Source organism: Gobius niger (assembly GCF_951799975.1).
Source record: "Gobius niger genome assembly, chromosome: 13".
Taxonomy (NCBI): Eukaryota; Metazoa; Chordata; class Actinopteri; order Gobiiformes; family Gobiidae; genus Gobius; species Gobius niger.
In genome coordinates, this window is record NC_136864.1 from 33,505,725 (window position 1) to 33,532,786 (window position 27,062).

The window sequence follows — 27,062 nt, forward strand, 5'->3', positions numbered from 1 at the left end:
AACCGTGACCCGAATATGACTTACACTTGTAAAATATCATGTAAAGTATTGTCTTTTTCTCAAAAAATGTTGCTGAATAAGCATTAAAGGGGGGTATTATGCAAAATCGACTTTCTCAAGCTTTCCATCATGTTATTCTGTCACTCCCTCATTAAAAACATGGCTGAAGTGTTGCCTTGGCACATTCACGTATTTGTGAGTAATCTGTAAAAACTCTGATGGCGGCCATTTTAGGGATAGGTTTGCCTGAGTCCTCCTAGGAACGCCCCCACCTCCTGGAGACGCCTCCGAGCTTTCGTCACCAGCCGAGTAACCAACCACTGCTCCTCAGCAGAACCCCCTCCCCACTGATGCCACAGACAGCGTGTGGAGGGGGCGTGTCTAAAGGCTCAGAGGTTCTAAAGGCGCGTTCACACCAAACGCGGCAAAGCGTCGGGTTTACATTGAAAATACATGGAGGACGCGCCTCAGGGAGCGTCAAAATGTCCCGCAGCGAGTCACGCGCCTCCTGTGCGGCGCCTCCTCTGCGGCGCCTCCTGTGCGGCGCCTCCTGTGCGGTGCGTTCTGAAGCTTTCCGCACGTGGTAAGCTTTTGACGCACCTCCAGGGCGTCCAGCACGGCCCACGCTAGAGTTGGGAAATGTTGAACTTTTTGGAGAAATTTGCGAGCGTCGACCAATCAGGAGCTTTCTCCAACAGTGACGTACGTTGTAGCTGAGCCACCGGGGCAGATTCTATACCGGCCAAGAAAAAAAAAAAAAAATGAAAACAAGTCACGGAGCTTCATTGTGAACCAGAGCTACAGCAGCTCTGGGACTTTTACTACGACACACTTCAGTGTTTCTTTACCTAAACACCCAGGATTAAAAGCTGAATCTGCGCTGGGAATGTGTTTGGGCCTCGAGGCTAACGATGCCTGTTGTAGCTACGAACACACGCTGACGTACGGCCAGACAAGCGTCTGACTTCAGGTCAGCACAAGCGTCTAACTACGGGCTTTAGCCACGTTTTTGACGCCCGAAAAGCGTTTGGTGTGTACGCACCTTTAAAGAGACAGAGGCCTATTTCAAGACATTCACTACAGCCATTTTGAGAGAGACATTTTATACAAGGCAGTTATTTAAATTTACTGCATTTACAGACCAACAGAAGGTTTGTCATCATTGTAGTGTGATATAGACTGGTGCTATGGGGCTGAAAAAAGCATAATACCCCCTCGATAACAGTCATTTTAACAAATTCAAGCACTGATACTATCCTTCTCCTGTACATAAATATTTAAACCCACCAGTTAAGTGCTTTTATTGCGGGGATGCACTCACCACTGAAGCATTCACCCTGTTTGTGAATACAATAGGACCATGTCTATGAAAGTGGAAGGCAAAATGTCTCTTGAAATGACCATTTCTCATATAAACTATGGAGGAACATTTAGTCGGTGCCGTCTTGTCTCATTGTGATTTTGTGACTGATGGTGACTCGAAGACAAGTTGGACAATGAAGTGTATCTAATCTAACAATCGAACATGTTATTGTGAAGATTAGGGTTTTCTTTTTCCCAGGTGAAAGTTTTACATTACATTTCACTGGTGTAAAACTATGACTGTTGCTTATTGTTGATCTCTTCACTAAAGCTTACATTTATAATGGTTTATAATAGAATTTACAGTAAAAGTGCAAAAATCATAAGTTAATGTGGGCAAAGGGAAATGCCATTTCAAAGAAGCAGACTCTCACAGGCATTTAGCGCTATTCTCTGGCTCCACCTAGTGGACGCTCAGGAGGATGCTCGTCTCAGGGAGACTTTTATCCTGGTCATTGGATTGGGGAATTTCAGCAGATTTTAACATCAAATAGCCTCTAATCTAGTGTCCATCAGCCTCTTGAAAGTGTCTTCAGAAGTAAAGCATGATGTCAGGGGAAAGTGACGAAAAATGAGAGGAAGAATGTTGTTTGCATTTTGTCCTCTTTTGATAAGCCCCTGTTTCAGCCACTGCCTCAGTCTCTTGATATTGAATGACTTTTTGACACTCTTGCATGAACATCTCCATCAGAAGCTCTTTCAGACGCCAAATTTACCATTATTGTACTGAACAATGATGTGATTATATATATGATATGAGCTTCATTTAATGAGTGTTGAATCTCCAAACACAAAGCAAAATGAATAAAGACTAATAACTCACTTATTCAAAAAGAAGAAGAAGAAGATCTTTATTTATATAGCGCCTTTCACAGACATGGTCACAAAGCGCTTTACATGAGACAATTCGGGCGTTCTGCTCTTCCAAAACTTCATCCGATGGGCGGGGAAGCGACTGAATTTTGCGGTGCATTATGGGTAACAATAGTCTTTGCAAGTTCCGGTTCTGCTGGAGCGTTTTCGTTCGCTCTGCTGCTTCTTCTTCTGCTAAGAGAGGAATACAACTCTGTAGCTGATATTTTACGATGCAGACTTCGACTGTTCCGACTCCCTACATTTGGGGCTCGTACCTCCCGCCCCCTCCTGCCTTCAGTGGACACTTTTAGCCACGCACTGCCCCGCTGTACGGTCTCCCGCCCGGCTCGAAGCCTCCAAGGCTGGGCCGGATAACTAACCGTTGCCCCCGGAGTCTGTGAGCTGTCCCTGGGAGACTGTAGTAAAAAGCACTGACAGCCTCTGATTATCTCTCTGCCCGATACAACGTGAGAACATCAGCCATGTCAAAAAATAAGTCCGTAGCTGAGCTGATAACCGCTCGCCCGGAGCTAACTAGCTCCTTAGCAGCGCATAGATCCGGTGAAAACAAGTATTATGCAATAATAACGTAAATACAGCAGTAACTATATAAAGCAGCCTTTGAGATGACACACACTGAGCCGGGCTTGATCATTTGTGGTTTATTGCAGACTTTTCATCAACAATGAGCTGTAGGCGATTGTAACAAGCTAACGGGGCTAATTTGGAATAACCCTTGTCCACTGGCACAAATAACAGTCCTTTATTCGGACGTATGGGCTGGATATGTGCTTAAATACTGGGGAGATCCTTGTGCAGATCGTGTGTAGCTATAGTTGAAGATCATTCATCATCACATTCTTCCCTCTCAGCTGAACTTCATTTACATTGTCACTGTCTTTCACTCGCACACAGACGTTTTCGTTCGCTCTGCTCGCTCTCATCTTCTTCTAAATCTTCATAAACACCATCCGCTCATTCAACTAGCAACGACAATGCTTCCTTTCGTTTCCCCACACTCCAAATACCCTTTCTCTTCAACCTTTCACGCAATTCAGGCCCTGTCAGTCGCTTGTAGCCATATTCGCCATTACATTAAATCAACCGGAAGTGAAATAGGCAACGACAGATGTTTTTTTTTTATCGCTCCCCCATTGGGTGGAATTTTGAGAGAGCAGAACGCCCGAATTGTACATTCACTCCACACTCGGTGGTGAAAAGCTACGTTTGCAGCTTGAGTTTCCCCTGGGGGAGACTGTCAGAAGCGCTTTCGCAACTACACACGTCTGCGCCAACGGACGCACTCAGACCACCACCATACAATCACTCACATCATTCATCCTGGCCTGTTGTGCATGTTTTTAGTGGTAGGGGAAACCGGAGTGCCCGGAGGAAACCTACGCAGACACGGGGAGAACATGCAAACTCCACACAGAAAGGCCCCGTGCAGGTGGGAATCGAACCCGGACCTTCTAGCTGTGAAGCGAGAGCACTAGCACGAATGTCTTATTTTGGTTGTACAGCAAAGATAGCTGAGCAGTTTCATTATTAACCAATGAAATGTTCTGTGTCATTAAAAGGCAACATTAAAAATTAATTGAATGACTTAATGCTTTGTTTGAACAAAATGTAAAATTAAATGAGACAAAGCGATTGAGAAAAAGCGTAATAAACAACAAAACAACTACATTACTATTAAGTAAATGCTCTTGTGTGTTTAAAACATGCACTGTGCTCCTCAGACAACCCCCTGCTGTTCTCCAAAGTGTCCGTCCTGGTGGAGGTCCTGGACGTCAACGAGTTTCCCCCTGAGCTCTTCGTCCCGACGGAGTCCTTCGTGTGTGAGAGCGCCAAAGTGGGACAGGTGAGGCTGGGGCGGGACAGGTGAGAGAGGGGAGGGACAGGTGAGAGAGAGGAGGGACAGGTGAGAGTGAGGAGGGACAGGTGACAGTGAGGAGGGACAGGTGAGAGTGAGGAGGGACACTTCCAATGAACACAAGGGAGTTTACCTCTAGGTTAAACATACTTCCCATATCAGGATTATCAACAATAAAACCTAATGTGAGTGAGTGTTTAAGGCACTCTCCTCACTTGTAGGGAAAGCACTGGTGGCCACTTTCCGGCTGTGTCACGTCACGATTACCAGGTCATCGTGTCCATCCTCTGCTGCAGGTGATCCAGACGGTGAGCGCTGTGGACCAGGACCAGCCTCCGGTGGGACAGAGGTTCTTCTTCAAGACGCTCAAAGACCCGCGCAACCGCAACTTCACCGTCAGAGACTTCGGCAGTAAGCAACGCACGTTTTTTTACATGGAACACATTTCACAGACCAGTTTAGCTGCTTTAGTTTTGTCTGAACAATAAACCCGCCTCCTCATCTCTTCTGTATATTGTAAATCCTTTCATTTTCACTGGCTGTGTCCTAACCCTCAAATTAAAGCCTCTATGTCCTAACCCTAGCTCCTGATCCTAAACTTGTCATGGGGTCAGCTGTTAGATCTCTGCAGTTAGTGGACTTTTGCTTCAGCAGCATTTTCCCAATGTGACCGTCCTTACCCAGGGGAAGGGGAAGTGACATCACCAACAGCTGCTGTTCCTCTTGTTTAAGGTTATTGGCAGACTGCAGGCAAACAAAAGCATATGCCGCCACCTACTGTATTACATATGCAACAACATGTGTCCAAATAAAGACAATAAAGGAATAGGCCACCGTTTTTACATACTGAGATATGCTCTTACCTCACTTTAGCCGAGTTAATATATCCCCGTCTGGTCTTTGTCCGTGCGCTCACACATACGCAGCCTCTCCCACATGTCACATAGCTCCAAAAAAGCTCACGATAGAAGCTACCAAGCTCTTCCACGTGTTCCCTATTTAAATAAAGTTACGTGAAGTGTTTTCATGCAAAGTATATTTACACAGAAATGTAACATGTCGATTTTATAAGCAGATAAAAAGGGGGACTATATTGTGAGGCGTAATGATACGAGGAGTAAAACGTCCGCGCAGTAACTCCTAAAGGTTATTGACGGAAGTGAGCGGGGAAGTCTTTAGGAGTTACTGCGTCTAAAGCACGGATATATATTAACACGTCTACTACGTATAAAGTGAGGTAAGAGCATATCTCAGTATGTAAAAACGGTGGCCTATTCCTTTAAAGGATAAAAAAAAAAAGAAGAAAATCCAGATGAGCATCACATTAGCCTTATTTTCTCTCAACAGCTGTTTCATAAAGCTACAGTAGCAAATGATCCATGTGGCTTAAGTTTCTAAATGAAAACAAATGCTCCAAAGTTGAGGCGGCTCTTTAACCCTGACATGTGACTGAGCTGTGGTGACGACAACATGGATTTTGTCACTTTTAAAAAGCTTGGCTTGTGCAGAATCTTATTCCATATTTTTGTTATTAAATGTGGACCTGTCAATCAACAGTGGTTGCGCATGAATCACTCGAGGGTGGGGGCGAGGGGGGTGGGGGGATTTGGCGCAGTGGCTTGTGGGATGGCACATAGCTCCTAATCACAAGTGAGTTAGCACCAGAGGTCCCTATGCTAAAGTGGCTATGATAGTTAGCACCAGAGGTCCCTATGCTAAAGTGGCTATGATAGTTAGCACCAGAGGTCCCTATGCTAAAGTGGCTATGATAGTTAGCATTGAGGCTCCTTTTCCTAACTCCTTCCTAACTGACAGCCCAATTCGGACGTTTCTTATCATGGCGGACGCTGACGCACATCCGATTTGGCGTAAGAGCTCTTACCAATCTGCTCCTTTCCAGTAAACGTTCCAGTTTACTGCACATGCGCCCTCATCTTGTTCGATTATCTGTGTTAGCGTCACAGCGCCACACACAGGCCTGGAAGATGAATTGCGCAGTTTTCACAGACCTGAGTCAACCCATGTGGACGCACACATTTACTAAGCTGGCTTCGTGATTACACGTTTGTGTTTGTGTTGGTGTGGATATCGCCTAAAGCTGATCATCTTACCTGTTCTGTGCTCAAAGGATTCAGTGTTTGAATAGTGTTCATTAATCCACTCGCTTCGTTACTGCGCCACTTTATTATGAGTAACAATCTATAGGTAAACCTAATTTGCTGACCATGTTTACCGACTCTGAAAGCTCCATTTGACAAAGCGAGTTGCCATAGAAGCTAAACCACATGAACAACATCTAGATATCAGCAAAGCTATAAATAAATCGGCATCTCTGAGCTGTATTTATGTGTTTGTACAGACAAACTACAGCGACAGTCCACAGTAAGACACGCCAACATGCAGCATCCTTTAAAAGAGATGAACAAATTGGTCTTCACGGTTTGTTTTCCACACGTATACTGTCAAATAAAAGTAAAGATTTCAAAGTAAAGAATAATAAAGACTTAGACAGTGTGGACTTGGAGCTTAAACCTTTTTGTTCTGACAATATTCAATTGCCTTCTTCAGGTGAAAATTGTGAGACAAGACAAGTCTAGTTTCAGCTTCAGCCAAATGTGAATCCTTCTGATGTACACGAGTATCTTGAAGGAAAACGTCCCTGTTTGACTTTTACAAAGAGACAATTGGAATAATGTTGAATGAATAGCACTCGATGGTCAGAAGGTGAATGTTTTCCTGTTTTATTGAGGCAGACAAATGCTTGAGCTAATTGGATTATTTATGACAAACTCTGTGTGTAGAAGAGCAGATGTTTCCCCCAAACACCTGCATTCTAAAAGCTAGCGCCAGAGGACTTGAAGACTTGTTTTTCAGTGGAGGAGTTCATTGAGAATGCATTGTGAAATATGGCTGATTGTTATGATTAAGACAATTTGCACACTAGAGGTTAGCAATATTTCAATATGTCAATATGGATTGTTTTGTCCAAATACTGATCAATTATTGCAGCTTAAGAGCAGACACTGAAGGCTTGAGAGATGTTAACCGTTTTATTTATCATTTATGAAATAGGTTTGTTTAATTCTTTATCAGACTTTTGTTTAAAGCGACAAACATGAGCAGTGGAGCTACTCGTTACCGAGTCATGTTTGGAACTTTGATCAGGTTTTACTATTTTTCAGTTGGTCTTAAACTTTTCATTGGGACCATATTACCTTCAAGGAAGTAGAATATTCTTTCATTGTAATGGCTTATTTTGTTTTATTTTAAGTTTATGGCATAAACCCTGTATTGCAGCTCTGAATGATATTGATTTCCATGTGTTATTGAGGAGAGGTAGGGATTACAGTCGCAATGCATTAAACTGCTCTCTGCATACTTTTACTGTACTGTACAAAGTACCTGTACTTTGTGGATTTGTTTTTTTCACGCAGTACGTTCTCTCTCTGCAGACAACACGGCCGGGATCGTGACCCGCCGCTCGGGTTTCCTCAGACACCTCCAGGAGGAGTACCTGCTGCCTGTGGTGGTGGAGGACAGCGGGTACCCGGCCCAGAGCAGCACGTCCACCCTGACCATCCGTGTGTGCTCCTGCAGGACGGGCGGGGCGCTCCTCAGCTGCTCCGCCCAGGCCGTGGTGCTGCCAGTGGGGCTGAGCACGGGAGCGCTCATGGCCATCCTGCTCTGTGTGGCTCTGCTCATCGGTAAGAGACTTACTTTCCCAGTGCAGGGGCTATGTCGGTCAGAGAGCCGAGAGGGCGGGGTGTCTCACAAAACTGAGATATGTTCCTACAAAGGGGCCTGTCATCCACACCAAACCGCACATTTCTGTTGTTCAAAGGTTTCTAAATCATCTAATGGTTTCTAAAGCGGTTTCTAAACGTCCTCTGGAGTTTTAGGCCGAATGTCTTGCGTCCAAGACATGTTCCTCGGAGACGCCAACAGAGAACTTTAAGATGAAGTCGTCCTGCCGGAGGAAACAGCGAGACGAATGTCACGGTCCTCGCTGCTGCTGCTGTTGTTGGAGTTATTATATTCTCATATTGAAGGGCCATCTACTGTCATGCGATTAGTGTGGTCATTCCAGTGTTCCTTTATCTGGGTGTTCCTTTATTCCGGTGTTCCTTTATTCCGGTGTTCCTTTATTCCGGTGTTCCTTTATTCCGGTGTTCCTTTATTCCAGTGTTCCTTTATCTGGGTGTTCCTTTATTCCGGTGTTCCTTTATTCCGGTGTTCCTTTATTCCGGTGCTCCTTTATTCCGGTGCTCCTTTATTCCGGTGTTCCTTTATTCCGGTGTTCCTTTATTCCGGTGCTCCTTTATTCCGGTGCTCCTTTATTCCGGTGCTCCTTTATTCCGGCGTTCCTTTATTCCGGTGCTCCTTTATTCCGGTGTTCCTTTATTCCGGTGCTCCTTTATTCCGGTGCTCCTTTATTCCGGTGCTCCTTTATTCCGGTGCTCCTTTATTCCGGTGCTCCTTTATTCCGGTGTTCCTTTATTCCGGTGTTCCTTTATTCCGGTGCTCCTTTATTCCGGTGCTCCTTTATTCCGGTGCTCCTTTATTCCGGTGCTCCTTTATTCCGGTGCTCCTTTATTCCGGTGTTCCTTTATTCCGGTGCTCCTTTATTCCGGTGTTCCTTTTCCTGACCTCACTTTTCCTAAAATCCTGGCTCGGGCAATATGTGACTTTCTGTTTAACTAAACAGCAGGTAAAAAGCCCCAGACATGAAGTAAATGACAGACTCCTGTTTTTTTGTATTGTAAATGTAATGTTTACCACTAGAGGGCAGCCTCATCCCGCACATGTTCTCCACCGTGGCCTGAGTCTGCAGCTCTCCTCTTTGAGCTGGATGGAGGAACTTTATCTGAAAACATACCCTTGGCTCTCTTTGTGCGTGCTCATAACCGTAAAAAGAGAGCATGCTTTGTAAATGTAGGTCAGTGTATGTATTTTTCTTCTCCTTTATTGACAGTAAGCCCCGCGAAAATGCAACACCCTGAGGCCTTTCATGCTGCCTCTGTCGCCGTCCTGTTTGAAAGGGAGCTCGCTGAAAAATATACAAGAAAATAAGGAGGACCAGAAAATTATAAATAAGTGCTTCTGTAATGTTGCTGTTTATTTATTTAATGTAGTTTTAGCTCGTACGCTGTTTTTTTTACAATGTGTTTTTCAAATGTTTGCCATCTTTTGGACAAAAACTGTGGGATTTCTTACCCAAAAATCTCACATTTCTAAATATTGCCTACTGAAAAGAATGTTATTACTTATTTTTCTCATCCAGACCAAAACGTGGAAAAGCTCCAACCGATGTGTTTATTTTTTTGAGAAAATACCACATTCATAGAGTCAAATTCTTAAAATTGAAGCCCTTATTTTGCCACTGCTGATAAGAAGAAATCCGTAACATTTGTAAATATATACAAAGAGTTCATTCATGAACATGTTCTTTTAACCACTATATTCCCTTATTTGCTTATTTGTTCTGGTGGAAACAATGCCTCTTATTTGCAAATTAAATAAAGTATATTTTAACTACAGTCAAAATAAAATATACTTAAAATCATACTTTTAGGTAAATGTATTGCCCTTCAGAGGGTGTTGATGAGCAGCAATGTGTGAAAGGCAACGATCAATGCCCTTTAATGTTGTCTTGTTTTATTTTTCTTTTGTTAAAGGCGCATTATGCAACTATTTATGCGGGGGGAAAAAACTTGATATTTGTGCGTAATTTACTTTTGTGACCCAATGGCTGCATGAGTGGTCAGCATGGCACCTTTACTTTCCAGCACATTGGCCTCTACAACTCTCCAAGATTATAGGTTTTCTGGTGAGCAGTGAAAACCCACCAGAAACTTCAAATGCAATTGATCCTGGAGCATCATAGAGGCCACTGTGATGGAAAGTAAAGGCGCCATGCTGACCACTCACACCGCCGCTGGGTCACAAAAAGGTCAAGTACGTTTCAGGTTTTTCACTTCAAAAGTCCCATAATGCACCTTTAATAAAAAGCATCCGGGCCGATGTCCTGGCGTTCATTTCTTCCTGTGCACCCAGAGGGCTCATGTGTGGGCAGTGAGAAGTGTTGCAGCTCCTTTATTCTTCTCTGAATGGATATTGTACATTGCAGAGACAGAGGTGAAAAAGTTGGACCCACTTTCTTTTGATTATATTTTCAGAGGAAACCAAGTGTCAGACGCTTAAGGAGCAGCTTCACAACTTTAGTGCTGACGAGAACCCAGTGTGTGCCTGATTTAACCATTGTTATGCAGCAGTTCAGCGCTGCACTGAAATGTTAGCCTCGTGCTAGTGATATTTTATTCTGAGTCTTCTTGAGAGTTCTTGAGAGTTGTGTCGAACTGTTGTTTTGGGCTGTTGTTGTTGTTGTGTGTGCATCTCAACTCTTCCATCCCTTAGGCCTGACTTAGTTCTGGATTTGTTCAGGTCCAGAGTTAATGGTTCAGTGTTACGGGCGGAGTTTGGAGATGTTCTGGAGGTGAAAGAATATGCAGTTTTACAGATATGTTGGATGTGGGTGTTAAATGATAGGTGGGAGTCAAATCGAACCCCCAGGTTTGTAACAGACGGTGTGAAGGGAATATCACGGGCAGCAAATGAGTAAACAGTCAGGGGGGAGGATCGGAGTTGGTTTGGGGTCCCAATGAGAAGACCTTCTGTTTTGGAGCTGTTTAACTGAAGGAAGTTGTCAGTCATCCATGCCCTTGTGGGGGATGTGAGGTCCAACCTGACACAGAGCTGAGTATCATCAGCATAGTGGTGGAAGGCAACTCCATGCCTGCTGATGATGTGGCCCAAGGGGAGCGTTAGATGGAGAACAGTCTGAATCAAGTGCAGGATTATTATATAGCTATAAAATACAAAATGGGAAAGAAAAGACATCTGAAACACAAAGTCACAAATTGTTAAAAGCTGATCAGAGGGATGAAGCCCTCTATAAATTTCAAAAGATATTGTTGCCAATAGCCAACAGGGTCGTTAGAAGAGAGGACGCAAAGCAACGGTCAAAGACTGAAGACAAATCAAGCATAAAGCATCAGGAATCCTTATTATCAACCAGTGCTGTCATTTTGAGCAGCTGTAACCGACCTGAAGTGTCCAGAAGTACAAGGTGTTCAGAGACATGGCCAAAGTGAGATAAGTGTAAACACATTATTGAACAAGACACACAGGCTCAAATGTTTAGACTGGTTCAGGAATGATCTAAAGACAGATGGACTGATGAATGGGCTCATGGCTCATGATCAGTAGTGGGCATAAAGCTCTACTCTGACTTCAGGGCCATCAAGATGGAGGAGAGAACTGGGTGTGCAGCTATCATTAAAGAGTTAGTTGGACCATTTGAAGTTGAAAGTGGAATTGAAACTGGACTCCCAAACTTCCTTCCTTCAGTGGTGTTAGAGGATTAGTCCATCAGCCCATAATAATGATCATTATCATTATTATTCTTTATTTATACAGGTGGTCTTTGAGACTCAATGTCTCATTTGCAAGAGAGACCTGTTAGAACATACAAGGTAGATCACAGTTAACAATAAGGCAACAGTGGAACGATTACGACTTTAACACAATACTAAGAAGAACTTAAAACTTACAAACAAGAGCAGTCACATAGAGGATACTCCTTTAATAGGGATTTAAACTGACAGAAGGTCACAGCATTATCCACATGAAAGTTTTTCTGTGCCTCATTCCAGACATTCAATCAATCAATCAATCAATGCTTTTGTATAGCCCAATATCACAAGAGAAGCTGCACCGAACATGAAGGCAATAAAACAGAGCAATAAATATGACATGTAAACATTCCCCCATTCTGTCTTTACACAGTGTGACTCAAGAGTCACAATGTCCTGAGAGCTCAGCTGGTCAGCATTTGACCTGACATTTATAAGATTTAACAAATAATCAGGAAGGACACCAAGAAGAGCTTTGTAAATAAACAGCAGACAGTGGGTTTTCCATCCCACTTTAGCATAAAGATCACAGTGGTGGGTCCTTTAACCATCTCCAGTGATGAATCCTTCCTGTACCAGTTTAAACATTTGAGCTCATGTGTCTTGATCAATAGTGGGTGTGTTTACACTTTTCTCACTTTGGCGATGACTCTGAACACCTTGTACTTCTGGACACTTCAGGTCGGTTACAGCTGCTGAAAATGACAGCACAGAAACATGATGGATTCCTGATGGCTTTAAGCTTGATTTTTCTTTAAAGACTTCAACAGTTATTTTACGTTGTTTTCTGTCATCTCATTCCCGGTTCTGTGTCCCGTCCCAATATTTATTTATTTATTTCTTCAACAGGGCTGCCTCCATCTGACCAGCAATTGACGCCTTTTGTTCAATTACCTTTTTGTTTTTCAGGTTTAGTCCTTCCTGCTTAGTAATAGCTCCATAATAACTCTGCACCTGATTCACACTTCCTCTCATTACGAACATCACCATCACCTGGGACGCTTCAATCTAACAGCTTTTCAGTTTTACACCATTATGAATTTGAACATGTGAAGAAAATATAACAGTATGGTTAAAAAAAAGCTCAATAAAGTCAGTCTAACTCAATAAATTCAAGTCAAGAGAGAAAAGGTCAAAATGTGACACTTGGGGTGGTGTCTGTGCTTATTCATGGCCATTTCTCCATATTCATTTGTAACAGGTGTGATTTGTGGCGGGCTGACCTCTTTGGCGCTTCAGTCGTTCCTCATGTGCACTAGAAGGTCTGGGGGTTGCAGCACCGTGACCTTTTTCATAAAGACATTTGTTGTTGCTTCCTCTGGACGGTTCAAAAGTCCAAATCCGATGTGACTTGTGCACCCAGACGCAAATCCGTGGACTTAAGTGGTTCTCAAACATCCCGAGGTCAGCCGTGTTGAGTGGACCGATGGAGATCGTGCGGACGTGTGGGACAGTCTAACGGACCCGGTACCAGACAGGAGAGGAGTTTGTCCCGCCGGAGCTCACGTGGAAACACTCTGACCTTTATCTGCTCTCATGGCTGGACGGAGAGGAGGGAAAGAAAAGGCACAACACAAAACAAAGCAGTCACAAAGTGAAGGGGAGGATTTGCATCAACAGGAACTACTTTATATAAATATGTTTTATAATACTAAGGCTAATTTATCATCTTCCATGTTATCTTCCATTGATGTAATGTTCCTATTTAGTGCTTTTGTGAAAGAGAATAGATCACAATGTGAACGCAGAGGAGAAACATGGTCAGTGCCGCCGCGAGCTGCGTGAAATAAACATGGGGAATTGCCGAGTAGCTGACATCACCACGGTAACGCGAGGTGCTCATGACACTTGCACCTGATGCTTTGTAGACGTAGTACTGAGAACCTACACTTCCGCTTCGTCCCTCGCTGGCTGGTGATCGGGAATGATCTTCTCGTCAGATCTGCTTTGACAGGAACTTCAACCACAAGAAAATCTAAATTGCAGCTTGCTTTTTAACCATCAGGGGGCAGTATATACACGGTTTTAAATGGTTTTAGACTAGTGCAACATACACTAAAATGACAAAAAATGAAGTGGGAACAGCAGACAATACTCCAAAAATATCATATATATAGTTTATCAGGAGATTAAAGTGATAAAGGCTTTTAATCACATGAAAGCAAGTAATGCAGCTTATTTTCTGTGTTACAAATACTATATAAGAGCATATATCCTTTTCTTAACTTAACTTCATGTCTAGGCAATACCCAGTGTGTATACGTTCACCAGCTCCACAAGAAACATCACATAGACTCATAGAGCCTCCCGGCTGCTCTTCTCTCTTCACTCTCCTCTGATCATCGTCCTCGTGTATCCAAGGTCTGAAGCAAACGTGCTTTTGTAAGATCGTAGTTGGGTGAGTCCATGTGCGAGAATAAGTTCAAAGCCGAGTCGTGAGCTTGGTCACAGCGCGTGGTGACGGTGGAGAAACAGACTTGGCTTTATTTTGAGAAACGTTATCCAGGAGCGCTTCAGGGGTTAGGCTTACACCTCATTGACTCTGACTATGTTACGTCCACAGCCTGTTTTAAACACGTCGGCCACAACGAATGAATCTGGAGGCTTAAACCAGTCGTCATGTGTCCGTCACGACTTCCGCTCTATGGCAGGAATACACAGCCATTCTGTTTTTGACAAATGCTACAGCATCACTAGGTTGGTCATTATTATACTCACTGCTGCCACCTCAGGTCTTACATGTAACTGCAGCTTCTATATTAAGCTCATGCATGACGGCACTTTGGACACAAATTAACACTTTTCTGAGTGACAGTGCAGGATTTTACAGTTGTGGTGAACAGGTCTGAGCTCATTCTACACATTAGGACAGGGGTGTCGAGGGCCGAAATTCAGCCCCCACAGCGGGTCGCGGGCCACATGTTGTAAAGGACTGTGGCCTCATATAGAACAACATCTTAGACTTAATGCGCTTTATCAGCCTGTGTCACATGTTTTTCAAAGTGCTACATTAAGTCATTCTTCATTCACTCCACACTCAATGGCAATAAGTTACTATTGTAGCCACAGCCACCCTGGGGCAGACTGACCATTTACCACATGGCTGTAATATGCTGTTTATATCCTGATCTCATGTTATGTCAGCGTCCTCTGCTGGACACGTGTGGAATTCTTTCCTTTTTTAAATTTAAGCTGCCCCCTAGTGGCTGGAGTGAGCAAACTGGTCATTTCGTTAATCCATAATTCTGCACAGGAATGGGCTAGATGTTAGAGGATGACCCAGTATTTGTTATACTGGGTCAAGCTGTAAAGTCGTACTATCTCTGTCATAGCCTTGACTGTGGTGCTCAGACTCTCAGCCACTGAATGTTTGCTTGTGTATCAGTATGACGCCCTTTTCTGTGGACGCATAGACAGACTTGAATGGTAGGACTAGCGCAATGTCTCGAGTTCTTGTCTCTGGGTCCCACACCGATGGTAAAAAAACGTCTCCTGTATAACACATCCAGACTGCTGCATATTCTTCATCAATCCTCTCGAACACCATTGTTATTTCTCTAACACTAGACTAGAAACGTACTTTTTTTTTTTTTTGACATGCCCTTCATGCTCCTTAAAGGGCCACATTAAACATCTGTCAAGGACCCGGACACATGTGCATTAGGACATGGCTGGAACACGTAGGGGGAGGAATCACATGGATCCATGTGATGTTTAATGTGCTAGTAAATCCATAAACACAAGATAATAAGCTGTCATTATGTGCTTACATGTGATTATTATGTGATGTAGTGAAGACCTAATATTGACCGTGCGTAAAATGGGCCGTGGACATAAGAATTCAGTCACTGAGCTTTCATTTTCTTTGACACCTGCTATAGCAATGTATAGGCACTATAGGTGATGAAAGAAACAGTCATGAAAGGGTGTCGACACAGACGGTTTGACAGCGTGTGCTTTTTATTAGCTGCTCGGCTTTTTCTGAAAGAGGAAACGTTAACATAGAGATGACATGCATCAATGTCACCGTGACAGCCTGCAGGGGCCGAGCTCTCGAGGAGAGGAACATAAAAGGAACATGTTCGCCCGTGTTGTGTTGGGAGTGCCCTGTTTGAAAAGTACAACATATAAAGAAACAAAATGAGGTGCCTCTCGGTAATCCCTAAACCAAACCTTTGCTATGTTCTTTTGTGTTGTTGTATTTTGAAAATGTTCAAAATGAGACAAACATCTCACAAAGGTTGGAGACCTCAAAAAAGGTATCACAAAATGCAGAATGAAACACGTGTCCCATTTAAAAAGATCTGAGTGCAGTCTCTTGTATTATTAGCAGACACTCCTGTGCTCCAGTCTGCTGAGACCAACTCTGGCTGATTCAGGGAGTGACTCCTCTCTCTCCGGCCCTCTTTACCTGCATTACATTTGAAACAGGAATTCATCGTTAAGCTGCACCATTATAGATACAAAAAATCTATTATTTAATCGACTATTTGTTGACTTATTCTATAATGATAGAGAAATAAATAACTCTGAAATCATAACTTATTATGTTATATTATCATCTTGGAATGCAGGGGCTTAAATGATGTTAAGTTAGCTGTTTGACTACAAACCTTTGCCTTCTTGTTAGTGATGCACGATAATGCCAATTTTAACCGATAACCGATAATTCCGCATGTCCCGATACCGATAACAGATAATGACACCGATAATTATGTATATATATTTGCACTTTATTTTGTGACAAGAACTCAATGTAACAGTTCACAGTTCTGCCCAAAATGTATTAACTCTACCAAGCAATATACAAGTGTATAAATATAAATCAAATAATGAGTTTTACTTTGGGTTTGAGTCTCACCTTTTTCTAAAGCTCTGTTTTTCACAGTTCCATCATCTGAGCAGGTCTGACTCTGCTCATCTGTGTCACATCTTATAAAAAAAAAAAAAGAAGAATATTACTACTACTACTACTTCCTTCCTAGTATTTTCTTTTTGTTGGCATCATACTAATGAATTCTTATTTACAATACTGGAATATAGACAGTATTACAGTATTTCACTGAGTCTGGAGGCGTCTCTGACATGAGAGAGAAGTGATGCCAAATCTGTGACAGATTCTGACTAATAATCTGATACTACAGCACAAAAACAAGACTCTCTCCTGCACTGGCTCATTTATGCATTTGTGACGAGGCTCATTTCATCAATGTAAAACTCCTCTTGTTCATAGCACTTCAATCGTGAGGCTGTCGTGTTTATTTGATCAGAAATGCTAAGATAATACATGTGTTTTTAGGCCCCGCTCTGTTCCAGTAACTTACGTGAGCGGGTCAGAGGTTCACATTTCCTCGTCTTTTCCTCATTTTGTTGCGGTGCTAATGTTGAAGTTACTTCGATGTAAAAAGTCAAAAACCTCTTCCTTCACGGAGAGCGCCTGCACAGCTGTTTCGCTGGAAAACTCGTGGTATTTTTCAGCTAAAACCGTTCAGAAGTCGGCCGTGGAGAGCGTATATCTGCTGCTGTAAATGTGCTGTCCTGAGTCTGCAGCAGCTCCGGGCTGCAGGACGAGTGGGCGCCGCCGCCGCCGAGAGAAAGGCAGCGAGCTGGAGCCGCAGATTCAATGTCATTTGAGCTTCTATTTATCAGGCCTAATTATCGGCCACATTTTTTCTTAGCGGCTTTATCGGGGATGGCGCCAAAATGCCGATAAATGCCGATAATTATCGGCGGCCGATATTATCGTGCATCCCTACTTCTTGTGTCCGTGCAGTTAATGCTGTATTTGGAAGCTCTCAGGGAGAGTTGTCTGTAACAGTGTTTGTGTTGGTGTTTGCTGATGTGTGGTTAAATGCTTCTTTTTAGTCTGACAAGCTGCAGCAGTAAATGTGTTTAAGTAGATCTGATAGCAGTATTATATGTGTACTCAACATGGTGTGCACTGTACAACAGCCCCACCTAATGTTTACATCACCAGCCGCCACTTCGTACAATATCGGCCCACTTTCAGTGTTGTTGCGCAGGCATGACCTTGTGATCAGAAGGAAACGTTTACACCATACTTAACCATGAAGTGTTAATGATAATAGATTAAACTGCCTGTTCTGATCCGGGGCTGCTGCAGTCGGTCAGGTCTTAGTGCAGCATCATTACACTGCGTTCCAAATTATTATGCAAATGACATTTTTCTAAGATTTGAGATTTTTCAACTAAAATGAGAGTCAGCATCATTTTCAAGTCTTTAACTGGTAGAGGATCATTTATATGTGGTTGAAAAAACATCCCAGTGATAACAGTATTTTTTTCCAAAAATAAATATAGTAAGAAACTCAAAATCCACTGTTCCAAATTATTATGCAACTCATCGTTTCAATACATTTTAAAGCTTGTAATTAACTGAAAATGGTCATTTGTTGAGTTTGTAGCATTAGGAGGTCATATTTACTGAAATCAAAAGCTATTTCAATCAAAAAAATATTACCAGGTCAAGTTTTATTTTACCATAGGAGCCCTTGTGTGAGAGCAGCTTCAAAATTCTTAAATCCATTAAACTTGTGAGTTTTTGGACAGTTTCTGCTTGGATTTCTTTGCAGGATGTTAGAATAACCTCCCAGAGCTGCTGTTTGGATGAAAACTACCTCCCACCCTCATAGATGTTTTTTTTGTTGAGGCTCCAAAGGTTCTCAATAGGGTTGAGGTCAGGGGAGGAGGGGGTCCACATCATGAGTTTCTCTCCTTTTATGCCCATAGCAGCCAGTGATGCAGAGGTTTTCTTTACAGCAGGACATGGTGCGTTGTCATGATGAAGAGGATTTTGTTCGGGAAAACACGGCTCTTCTTTTTGTAGCATAGAAGACAGTGGTCAGTCAGAAACTCCACATATTTTTCAAAGGTCATTTTCACACCTTCAGGGATCCTAAAAGGGCCTAAAGGGGCCGACCAGCTCTCTCACCATGATTCTGGCCCAAAACATGACTCCGCCCCCTCCTTACTGACTCCGCCCCCTCCTTACTGACGTCACAGCCTTGTTGGGACATTGTGGTCATTCACCAACCATTCACTACTCCATCCATCTGACCATCCAGGGTCACACGGCCTCATCAGTGAACAAGACTGTTTGAAAATGAGTCTCATGTATTTCTGAGCCACTGCAGCCGTTTCTGTTCTTCAGCTTCAATTAACCGTTTAGGGGAGGCCGGATAGAAGGTTTATGCACAACTGCAGCCTCTGGAGGGTCCGACACCTTCATGTTCAGGAGACTCCAGAGGCACCAGCTGCTTCAAATACCTGTCTGCTGCTTTGTAGCATCTGTTCTCTTAATCTGATGTGTTTGTAGGTTTTCATACCGAGACCAAGGCATTCAACTATTTCACGCTTTTCATCAGCAGAGAGACCCTTTTTCTTTATCATATTGTTTGAAAATGATGATCTGCTTAATAAAGTGGAACATCCTTTTTCAGTAGTTTTTCCCTTAATTGGGTTTAACCTGAAAACTAATCATCCCAGGTCTCTGAGATTAATGTCAGTGATTCATAGAGCCCCGAGACACGACACCATCCATGAGTTTCATTATTATTATTTTTTTTTACCTTTTTGACACAAAAATACAATTTGCATAATAATTTGGAACGCTGTGTATGTGCCCAAAGAATGAGATGAACTGGCGACCTGAACATCCTGAATGACCAGGTTATTCCACCAATGGATTTCTTCTTTAAGGTTCTTTAATATGTCAAAATGTTACTTTGTTCTGGTGTCTTCAATGAAGGTTCTTGAGTCATCTTTATGTACTCTGTCGCTGAAGTGTCAGACGCTTCGCCTCTCATCCAAAAGGCTTCGTCAGTACACTCATGTCAGCTCAGCCCGCAGCTCAGATATAGACCAATGGGAGGAGTTCAGAGTACAGAAGATGACTTAAGAACCTTCATTGAACGTACAAATTAGTTCTGGTTAATCAGGCAGGAGGAAGGAATAATGAAGCAGAAATGCTAATCATGCTGGCCTGAAGGAGGGATTTGAACAATCCTAAACCGTAACCCATGTGTGTGTGTTGCAGTCATGGCCGCCCTGTACATGTCCCAGCGGCGTCACAAGGAGAAAGAAGCCCTGATGACTTCCAAAGAGGACATCCGCGACAACGTCATCCACTACAACGACGAGGGCGGGGGCGAACAGGACACCCACGCCTACGACATGGGAACGCTACGCACCAGCCAATCGCAGCGCACCAGCCTCCAGAGCTCCGCCTCCAGCTCACGGAAGGACCGCCCCTGCTACGGTAGCGGGGTCCTACTCCACCTCAGCTCCCGCGAAACTGACAGCATCCGCTCTCCCGACATCCACCGGCAAACCGCCTGCGCCATATCGGCGGCGAACAAGGCCGCGACTCTTCGGAGAGGGAAAGCGGGCGCTGCTACGGGGGACAACGCGGAAATTATCAGGAGTTTCATCGAGCAGAGACTCGGGGAGGGGCAACATGCAGCGCCGGCGTACGATTCGCTGGCGACGTACGCGTATGAGGGGGAGGGGTCGGAGGCCGGGTCGCTGAGTTCCATCGAGGAGTCGTGGGTAATGGAGGACATGGGTGATTTTAGCTCGCTCGGAGACTGGGGACAACCGTTCAAGACGCTAGCTAGCATTATGGACGCGCAGCCACCAGCGTCAACCGAGGACAGCTGAGACCGCCTGACCTCTGGGACCAACACGGACAATACACGAAGATAGTCTACTTTTGTATGCAATTTGGTACTGTTTGAGAAAATATGTTCATGATCAAGGTCTATTTTATTAATGTATGGTTACTCGTCCTTCTTTCCGGCTCTTTGAGGGTTTTCTGTAGCGCTGGAGCTACAGTTAGCTCAACAGCTTTCCTTGTAGCACTGTTAATTGATCTTTTGCAAAAGCCCCGTCGCCTTAGCCAAAGTTTACAAACTCCGGCAAGCAGTGGAGTTTATCACGGTTCACTATTGCGGCACCAGGGTGCTGTAGGACATCGGAGTAAATGGCACTAGGTACTAGATGCTCTTGGTAAGTTGTCCTCTTATTACGTCCAGTTATGATTCAAATCTGTCCAGTCTGGGGTCTGCTTCTGCTGTGGAAGAGAGAGAGGCTGCAGTGGCTTTGTCTCCCCCGCAGCTATGGGGAAACATAAAAGTCATTATTCTCCAGCATAGATATATTGAAGCCGCGATGTCCCGTGTGCTAGGGCTGCACGACTAACCTTTATCGAATAGAAATTGAGGTGTTAGCTGCTGCTATTACCTAACCTCAAGGCACTGAGGGTTTTTCTTCTGCCTGCCTTGAGTTATGGACATGTTTACCAATCAGAATTATCGAGCCTCGGCTGCAGGAGAATCCAGTTGTCTTTGCTGCAGTCTTGGAAAACAAGCTTCACATGTGTCTCGTACCATCCAACCAGCAAACTATTCTCATCGCTAAGAACACACATGGAGCAGGTCGGGTTGTGTCACGGAATCATCATTAGTTTACAGAACAAATGATGTGTGCATTCATGTTGCTGAATAGGCAGAAAGTGTGAGAGAGCGACACATTTATGAGAGTATGATTAAAACTAAGCATGTTTTTCTGACACCTCTGCCTCTCGCAGATTTGCATCTGGTTGCAACATGAAGCTGAAATGTAATAACCGAGCACCATAATGTTTAATAGCAGTTTTATAAATGTATCTGCATCTAGATGTTCAAATGCATGAAAAATAAAACATGGGCTATACACAAAATATAAAAAAACGCAAATCGAATCGCAATCATATTGAGATTGTGATTCCATTTGCGAGATTTGTCACAAAAATTGCACTTATGTCAAAATGGTGCAGCCCTACCGTGTGCTCAGAGACAACAACAAATCGACTGAAGCGTCAAGGCTCTGAGCTACTAAACACTTCCTGCAGCACTAAACATGACAGATGTTCCAGATAATGTCTAGCAACAACAGTTCAAGAAACTCTTGGCAACAAGACGGATGGTAAACGAGTATTAGCTTGGCTCTAGTTGGCGCGCGGCATTAATTCTGAACAATGAGAAACAGGTCAGGCGCCATTAGCTTAATCTTAAACATAATAGCTACATCAATACAGAGATACCTGAAATATTGCTTTCAAGGCTGAAATGCTCATGATATGTCCATTTTAACGTGCCACACACATCTGAAAAGGTTGGATACATTCGGATCACACGCCATGTCTATTTACGACGATGAACACACCAGCAATATCAGGAATCACCAACAACATGGCCACACGCCGCCATGTTAACCACGCAAATCTATTCACAAATAGATGTTCCCACCTCCTGAAAGTGCACATTGTCGTTGTGTCCTTGGGCAAGACACTTCACCCACATTGCCCCCAGTGTCTGCGTACATTGGTGTATGAATGAGAGTATGAATGGGTGAGTGGATCCTTGCTGTAAAGCGCTTTGAGTGCCTAATGTAGGTGGAAAAGCGCTATATAAGTTGAGACCATTTACCATTTACCATGTTTGGTGTCTACGTGAAGCACAGAATGTTCTCGGCAATGCACTGTAATCCAAAAATGGTCATTTCCTTTGTGCAGACTGGGACAGTGTAGGGACAGTTTTCTCCAAATGAGGTTTTCATTGCGTCACGCAACAACATCTGCACTTTGTATCTCCCATAGACTCCACACTCTCCAGGCTTAGACTGAATAATGTATCATTTCTTTTCATTTTTTACTTTTTTCAAAGGATTTTTCAGTTCATGCCTCACTTATTCAGCTTTGAACCCAAAAACAAGGATCTTTTATTTATTTATTTATCTGTACAGATTTCTTTCACTAATAAATAGCGTCTTCAAAAAAGCAGACATTCAAAATCTCCTCTGAGCAAACTTTAGTAACTAATATATCAACAAAATAAATCAATGTATGGAAAAATGCCCGATTTCTATGTGAACATAAAATTGAGGAAAAGTCTCAATACATTTTTTCTTCTCATATTTAGGTTCCCCCCTGACTACCATCCAACACACCACTGTTTCAGAAGCACTGCTGTGAAGGAGTAGATGAGTGAGCATACATGGTAGTTAGGCCTTGGACTGTGACTGGTCTCCAGGCCGGTGTAGAAGGATGTTTCATAGGGCTAGAGGACTCTTAGATCTACGGCACATGGAAGGGAACGCGGTCAGCTCCTCCAAGTGCCTGAGGTTACACATGTTTACATATTTTCATGTTATTTAATTAAAAAAAATGTTGGAAAAGATTTGAAGTGGTTTCTATGTTGTTCTTTCATTGTGTGTTTAGCACATGGATGTTATTCTCTGCACTTTTATTACACACTGAGGAAAACACACGTGCTGTTTACTGGTCAGCACGTGAAACCTCGCTCTCTGGACCCTGACTTAGCCAAAGAATATCAGAATAAATCATTTGAGGTGCATTTTTAGCTTTCTCCCTTGGCTTCATTCGATCCGCGTTGGTGGAAAAGATACAAGTGCAGCAGAGTTGCGTTCTTTAAGATGGTAGGACGGTTGATCCAATGGGCGAGGATCGTGCTTCTCTTTGGTCCTCATGGCTGGGAGCTGACGTTGCTGTAGTACCAGCCCTTTTAACGGCTCCAAAGAGTTTTATTTTTTGTGAGAATTGCTATGACCCATGTGACAAATTTGGCCCGCCGAAACAATTACGTTCTTTTGCGACGCTCTGGTTAATACTAACTCTCTCCCATTCATGCTCAATGGTAAATATGGATGCAGTACAGTTTTGGGCCACCAGCGTCAAATTGGGGGCGCTGTTTCACTCCTTTCGCAAAGTTAAGGAAACACTGTTGTGGTGTCTTGGTAACCGTTTCTGTTCATCAGCTTCCATTAACAGTTTAGGGGAGGCCCGGATAGAAGGTTTATGCACAACTGCAGCCTCTGGAGGGTCCTACACCTTGATGTTCGGGAGACTCCAGAGGCACCAGCAGCTTCAAATACCTGAATGCTGCTTTGTGGCATCTGTTCTCCTAATCTGATGTGTTTGTCTGGCAGAAACCGTCCATATTGTGCCATTATCTGCACAAAACGGAGTGTGTCTGAATCATCCACAAATCTCCTATCAGTATGATGATTACACTTAATCTTTCATGAAATATCGAAGGTTTTCATACCTAGACCAAGGCATTCAACTATTTTACGCTTTTCATCAGCAGAGAGATCCTTTTTCTTTCCCATAGAACATGCAAACTCCACACAGAAAGGCCCCATCCCTGGTGGGAATCGAACTCAGGACCTTCTAGCTGTGAAGCACGAGACGAAGTACATCTAGTTTGTCACCAGAAAATGTGAACAAGCTGGTCAGCCTGAGTGACCGGTGGAAGAAGAAGAAATAGAGCTCGGACTGTTGCTACTGACTGTAAACAGTTCATCACCACCTCTAATGTCGGCCTACAGTTCAAATTCATGTTTAACTGAATAAACAGTTAGTAAACACAAATGCATCTTATTGAACATGAATTATTTTCATCACCAATTATCAGAGTAGAGCAGCTTTCTCAAGCAGTTTGTGCGTTTTTGGAAACAGGAGATGAGCTCCTGGTCTAATGCGGCGCCCGGCTTCTCAAAGACTTACTTTCCTCATTATTTGCGTAGCAAGCATATTCTGAACGCTTTTGGCAGAATTCAAACAAGCCATTTTAATCTAGATTAATGAAAGAAAGAAGAAAGAAGGTTTTTCTCCATCGTGTACTTTTATTGGAATATTATTTCAAGTGACAAAATCAAGTCCTTTGACCAGCTCTATGTAATAGTGGACCAAGTCGTATATTCTTAATGCGTGTATTTTTAACCTGATTTTCCTGCATACACATTTTCCCCTTTATGCGTCTCCTGAGTAAACGCTTTGGGAATTTAGCGTGCCTTTTTATTTCCATAAATCCAGCCGTTTTTGCTGATCCAACAGAAATGTCTGAACAGTTAATACTCTTGATGGAGTTAAGCTTTAATCTCCTTCAGCAGAGGTTTATGAAGAACTGGGGACATTAAAAGCGACGATGACTAAGGGCTCATGAATAACAAGTTAAGATTTAACACTTTAACACTCCCCATGCGCTTGTTTTACAGAGCACCCCATGAAAGTCACAATCGCTACAATAGAGCTAAAAAGGTAGGAGTTGCTCTATTACAATTAGGTGTAATGACTCTGTGACGTTTTTTATCCAAAAGGTTTGTGTGGCTTGACAGACCAAGCTTCTCATCTGAACATTCTGTTAATGTAATCATATATTTTACAGTCCATAGTGCCTCCATAGAAGAGCCTCCATAGAAGAGCATATAAATACCAATATGCTCAGCGTAACTATACTTGAAGTAGAAAATTCCAGCAGGAGTAAGACAAAACGAGCTTAATCCAGATCAAATCTAACCGGTTTGTGCAGAAATGTCTCTATATGCAAACTTTCCCACAGCACATGCTCCACTTGTCATCAGAGGGAAGCGGTGAGTACAATCCATCATGCAAATCAGCCCGGACCTGCCGATCAGCCCGGCCCGCACAGGAGGAGGAGGAGGAGGAGGAGGAGGAGGAGGAGGAGGAGGAGGAGGAGGAGGAGGCCATTCACCGGGACGCAGTTGTTCAGGTGCCAAAACAATCACATGGAATAATAGGATTTGGGAGAAAACTATACACTTTCATTTTCATTGACAGACTGGAATATAGACAGGGATGAGAGATTGGACAGAGGACCTGAATGGATTCTGTTGAAGGAGACGCAAGGATAATCGCGGGGAAAGAGGAACAGGTCGTTGGTAAAACAGGAGAATTGCTTGAAATGTTGAGTCTGCAGCTTTTCAGCAAAAAGCAAGAAAACCCAAGGACGACACTTCGGAATGGGAGGTATGTGAACGTTGCTTCACAGCGGGACAAATCCAGGTGATGAATAGCCGGAGCATGTCAAAAATATTGTTGGTTGGGTTTTCAAGATCTGGCAACCCTGTTTCAAAGAACCTGGAGGTCGCTCTTGACTTTATCATGATGTTTAAAACAGAAAATATGCTTGGTTAAAGGGGCTAGATGCAAGTTGCCCATTTTATACTCACTACTGCCACCTCAGGTCATACATGTAACTGCACCTTCTATATTAAGCTTGTGCATGACGGCACTTCGACCACGAATTAACAGCTTTTTGACAGTGCAGGAGTTTAGAGGCAGTTGTGGTGAACAGGTCTGGGCTCATTCTACACATTAGGACATGGCTGGAACATGTAGGGGGACGAAAATACTTAGTTTTAACTCTGTATAGTATATATATATATATATAGTCCCTTTAAGGTATTTGGTTTATCAACTTTGAACTCATGACACATTTTAAGGTAAACATATTATCATAATTATTTACTGTATCGCAATACATATCGGATCGGCCCCTGAGTATCGTGATACATATCGGACTGTGACAAAAGTGGATCGTCCCAGCCGTAGTGAAAAGTGGCTAACATTAGCTGCTAAATGATCGATCGATTCCTCTCTCAGGAAAAAACAAAACAATAATCCAAGCTGTTTAATATGTGTATCAAAATGAAAGTGTTTCTTTATGCCATCCCTATAGTCAGTAAGAGGGTGGTAGCTCACTTGCATTAGTGTTAATATAATCAAGAGGAAGAGTTTCATTTGTGTACATGGCTAAATCCAGAGCAGGACAAAGGGTTTCTTCTCCGCAGCAGTTGTGTCTCGCTCCAGGCCCGTGGTCACGTGAGCAGTAGATTGCGTACAGACAGAGTTGTGCCTGGTTGAGCGGTCGTGGATGTGGCAGCAGCTGCAGAGGTCAGTGAGCAGAGTTTGGCCCTCAGACAAACAGCTGTGAGGAGGAGGAGGAGGAGGTAAACACTGCGCCTCGACTCTTCTGGGGAAGTGGTTGGAAGAAAACTTTCAGCCAAAATAGAACTTTTCCGGATATTCCAACAGAAAATGACAAAAGTCTATGTCTAAATCTAAATCAGGACAGTTGTTCCTTCTTGGAGGTGAAAAGAGTTTGACACATACAGTGGGGGGATCAGGTGAGGGGAAACAATAATCTCAATTCTCTTTGAACATCGGGGCATGGAGTGGATTTAAAACAGGTTTTTCTGGACGCAGCACTTTGAAAAAGCTCATCATTTTTCGGCTGAAGATACTGCACAAAGAGCTCTCAAATCTGGGATGGACTCTGCTGTAAACTTTGTGGACAGACCAGGGCTGTGCATGTGGGAACTTCTGTCTGTCTCTCACTAAGAAATGGATCATTTGCCCACACATCAGTGCTACATTTTGTGAATGGAGCCTGAAACACTCTGCAGCCTGCACTGACATGTTCTTGATGTTTGCCGACGCCTTGGTGGAGGACATGCGTTGGCCACTCTCATCGGCCATGACTTCCCTAAGAAGAGATTCTTAATCTCTGTGGAACTAATAAATAACAAATAAAAAGAGCTAAGGCCGGAATCCAACTGCTTGTCAAGGCAAAAACCGAAATCGAGACCTGGTTAGGACTTGTTTAATTGATGTA

At 43.3% G+C, this 27,062-nt stretch overlaps 1 protein-coding gene across 2 annotated transcripts in view; it reads left to right on the forward strand.

The window, feature by feature from the left end:
- LOC306973224 (cadherin-12-like) overlaps nucleotides 1-20,562 on the forward strand; it is a 129,698-nt gene extending 109,136 nt beyond the window's left edge. For both annotated transcript variants that reach the window (XM_079570116.1, XM_079570117.1), the window contains exons 10-13: nucleotides 3,960-4,081; nucleotides 4,390-4,504; nucleotides 7,546-7,797; nucleotides 19,622-20,562. In XM_079570116.1, the coding sequence (XP_079426242.1) occupies nucleotides 3,960-4,081; nucleotides 4,390-4,504; nucleotides 7,546-7,797; nucleotides 19,622-20,244 (1,112 nt within the window). In that variant the 3' untranslated portion in view covers nucleotides 20,245-20,562. The remainder of the gene's footprint in view (nucleotides 1-3,959; nucleotides 4,082-4,389; nucleotides 4,505-7,545; nucleotides 7,798-19,621) is intronic.
- The last annotated feature ends 6,500 nt before the right edge of the window (nucleotides 20,563-27,062 follow it).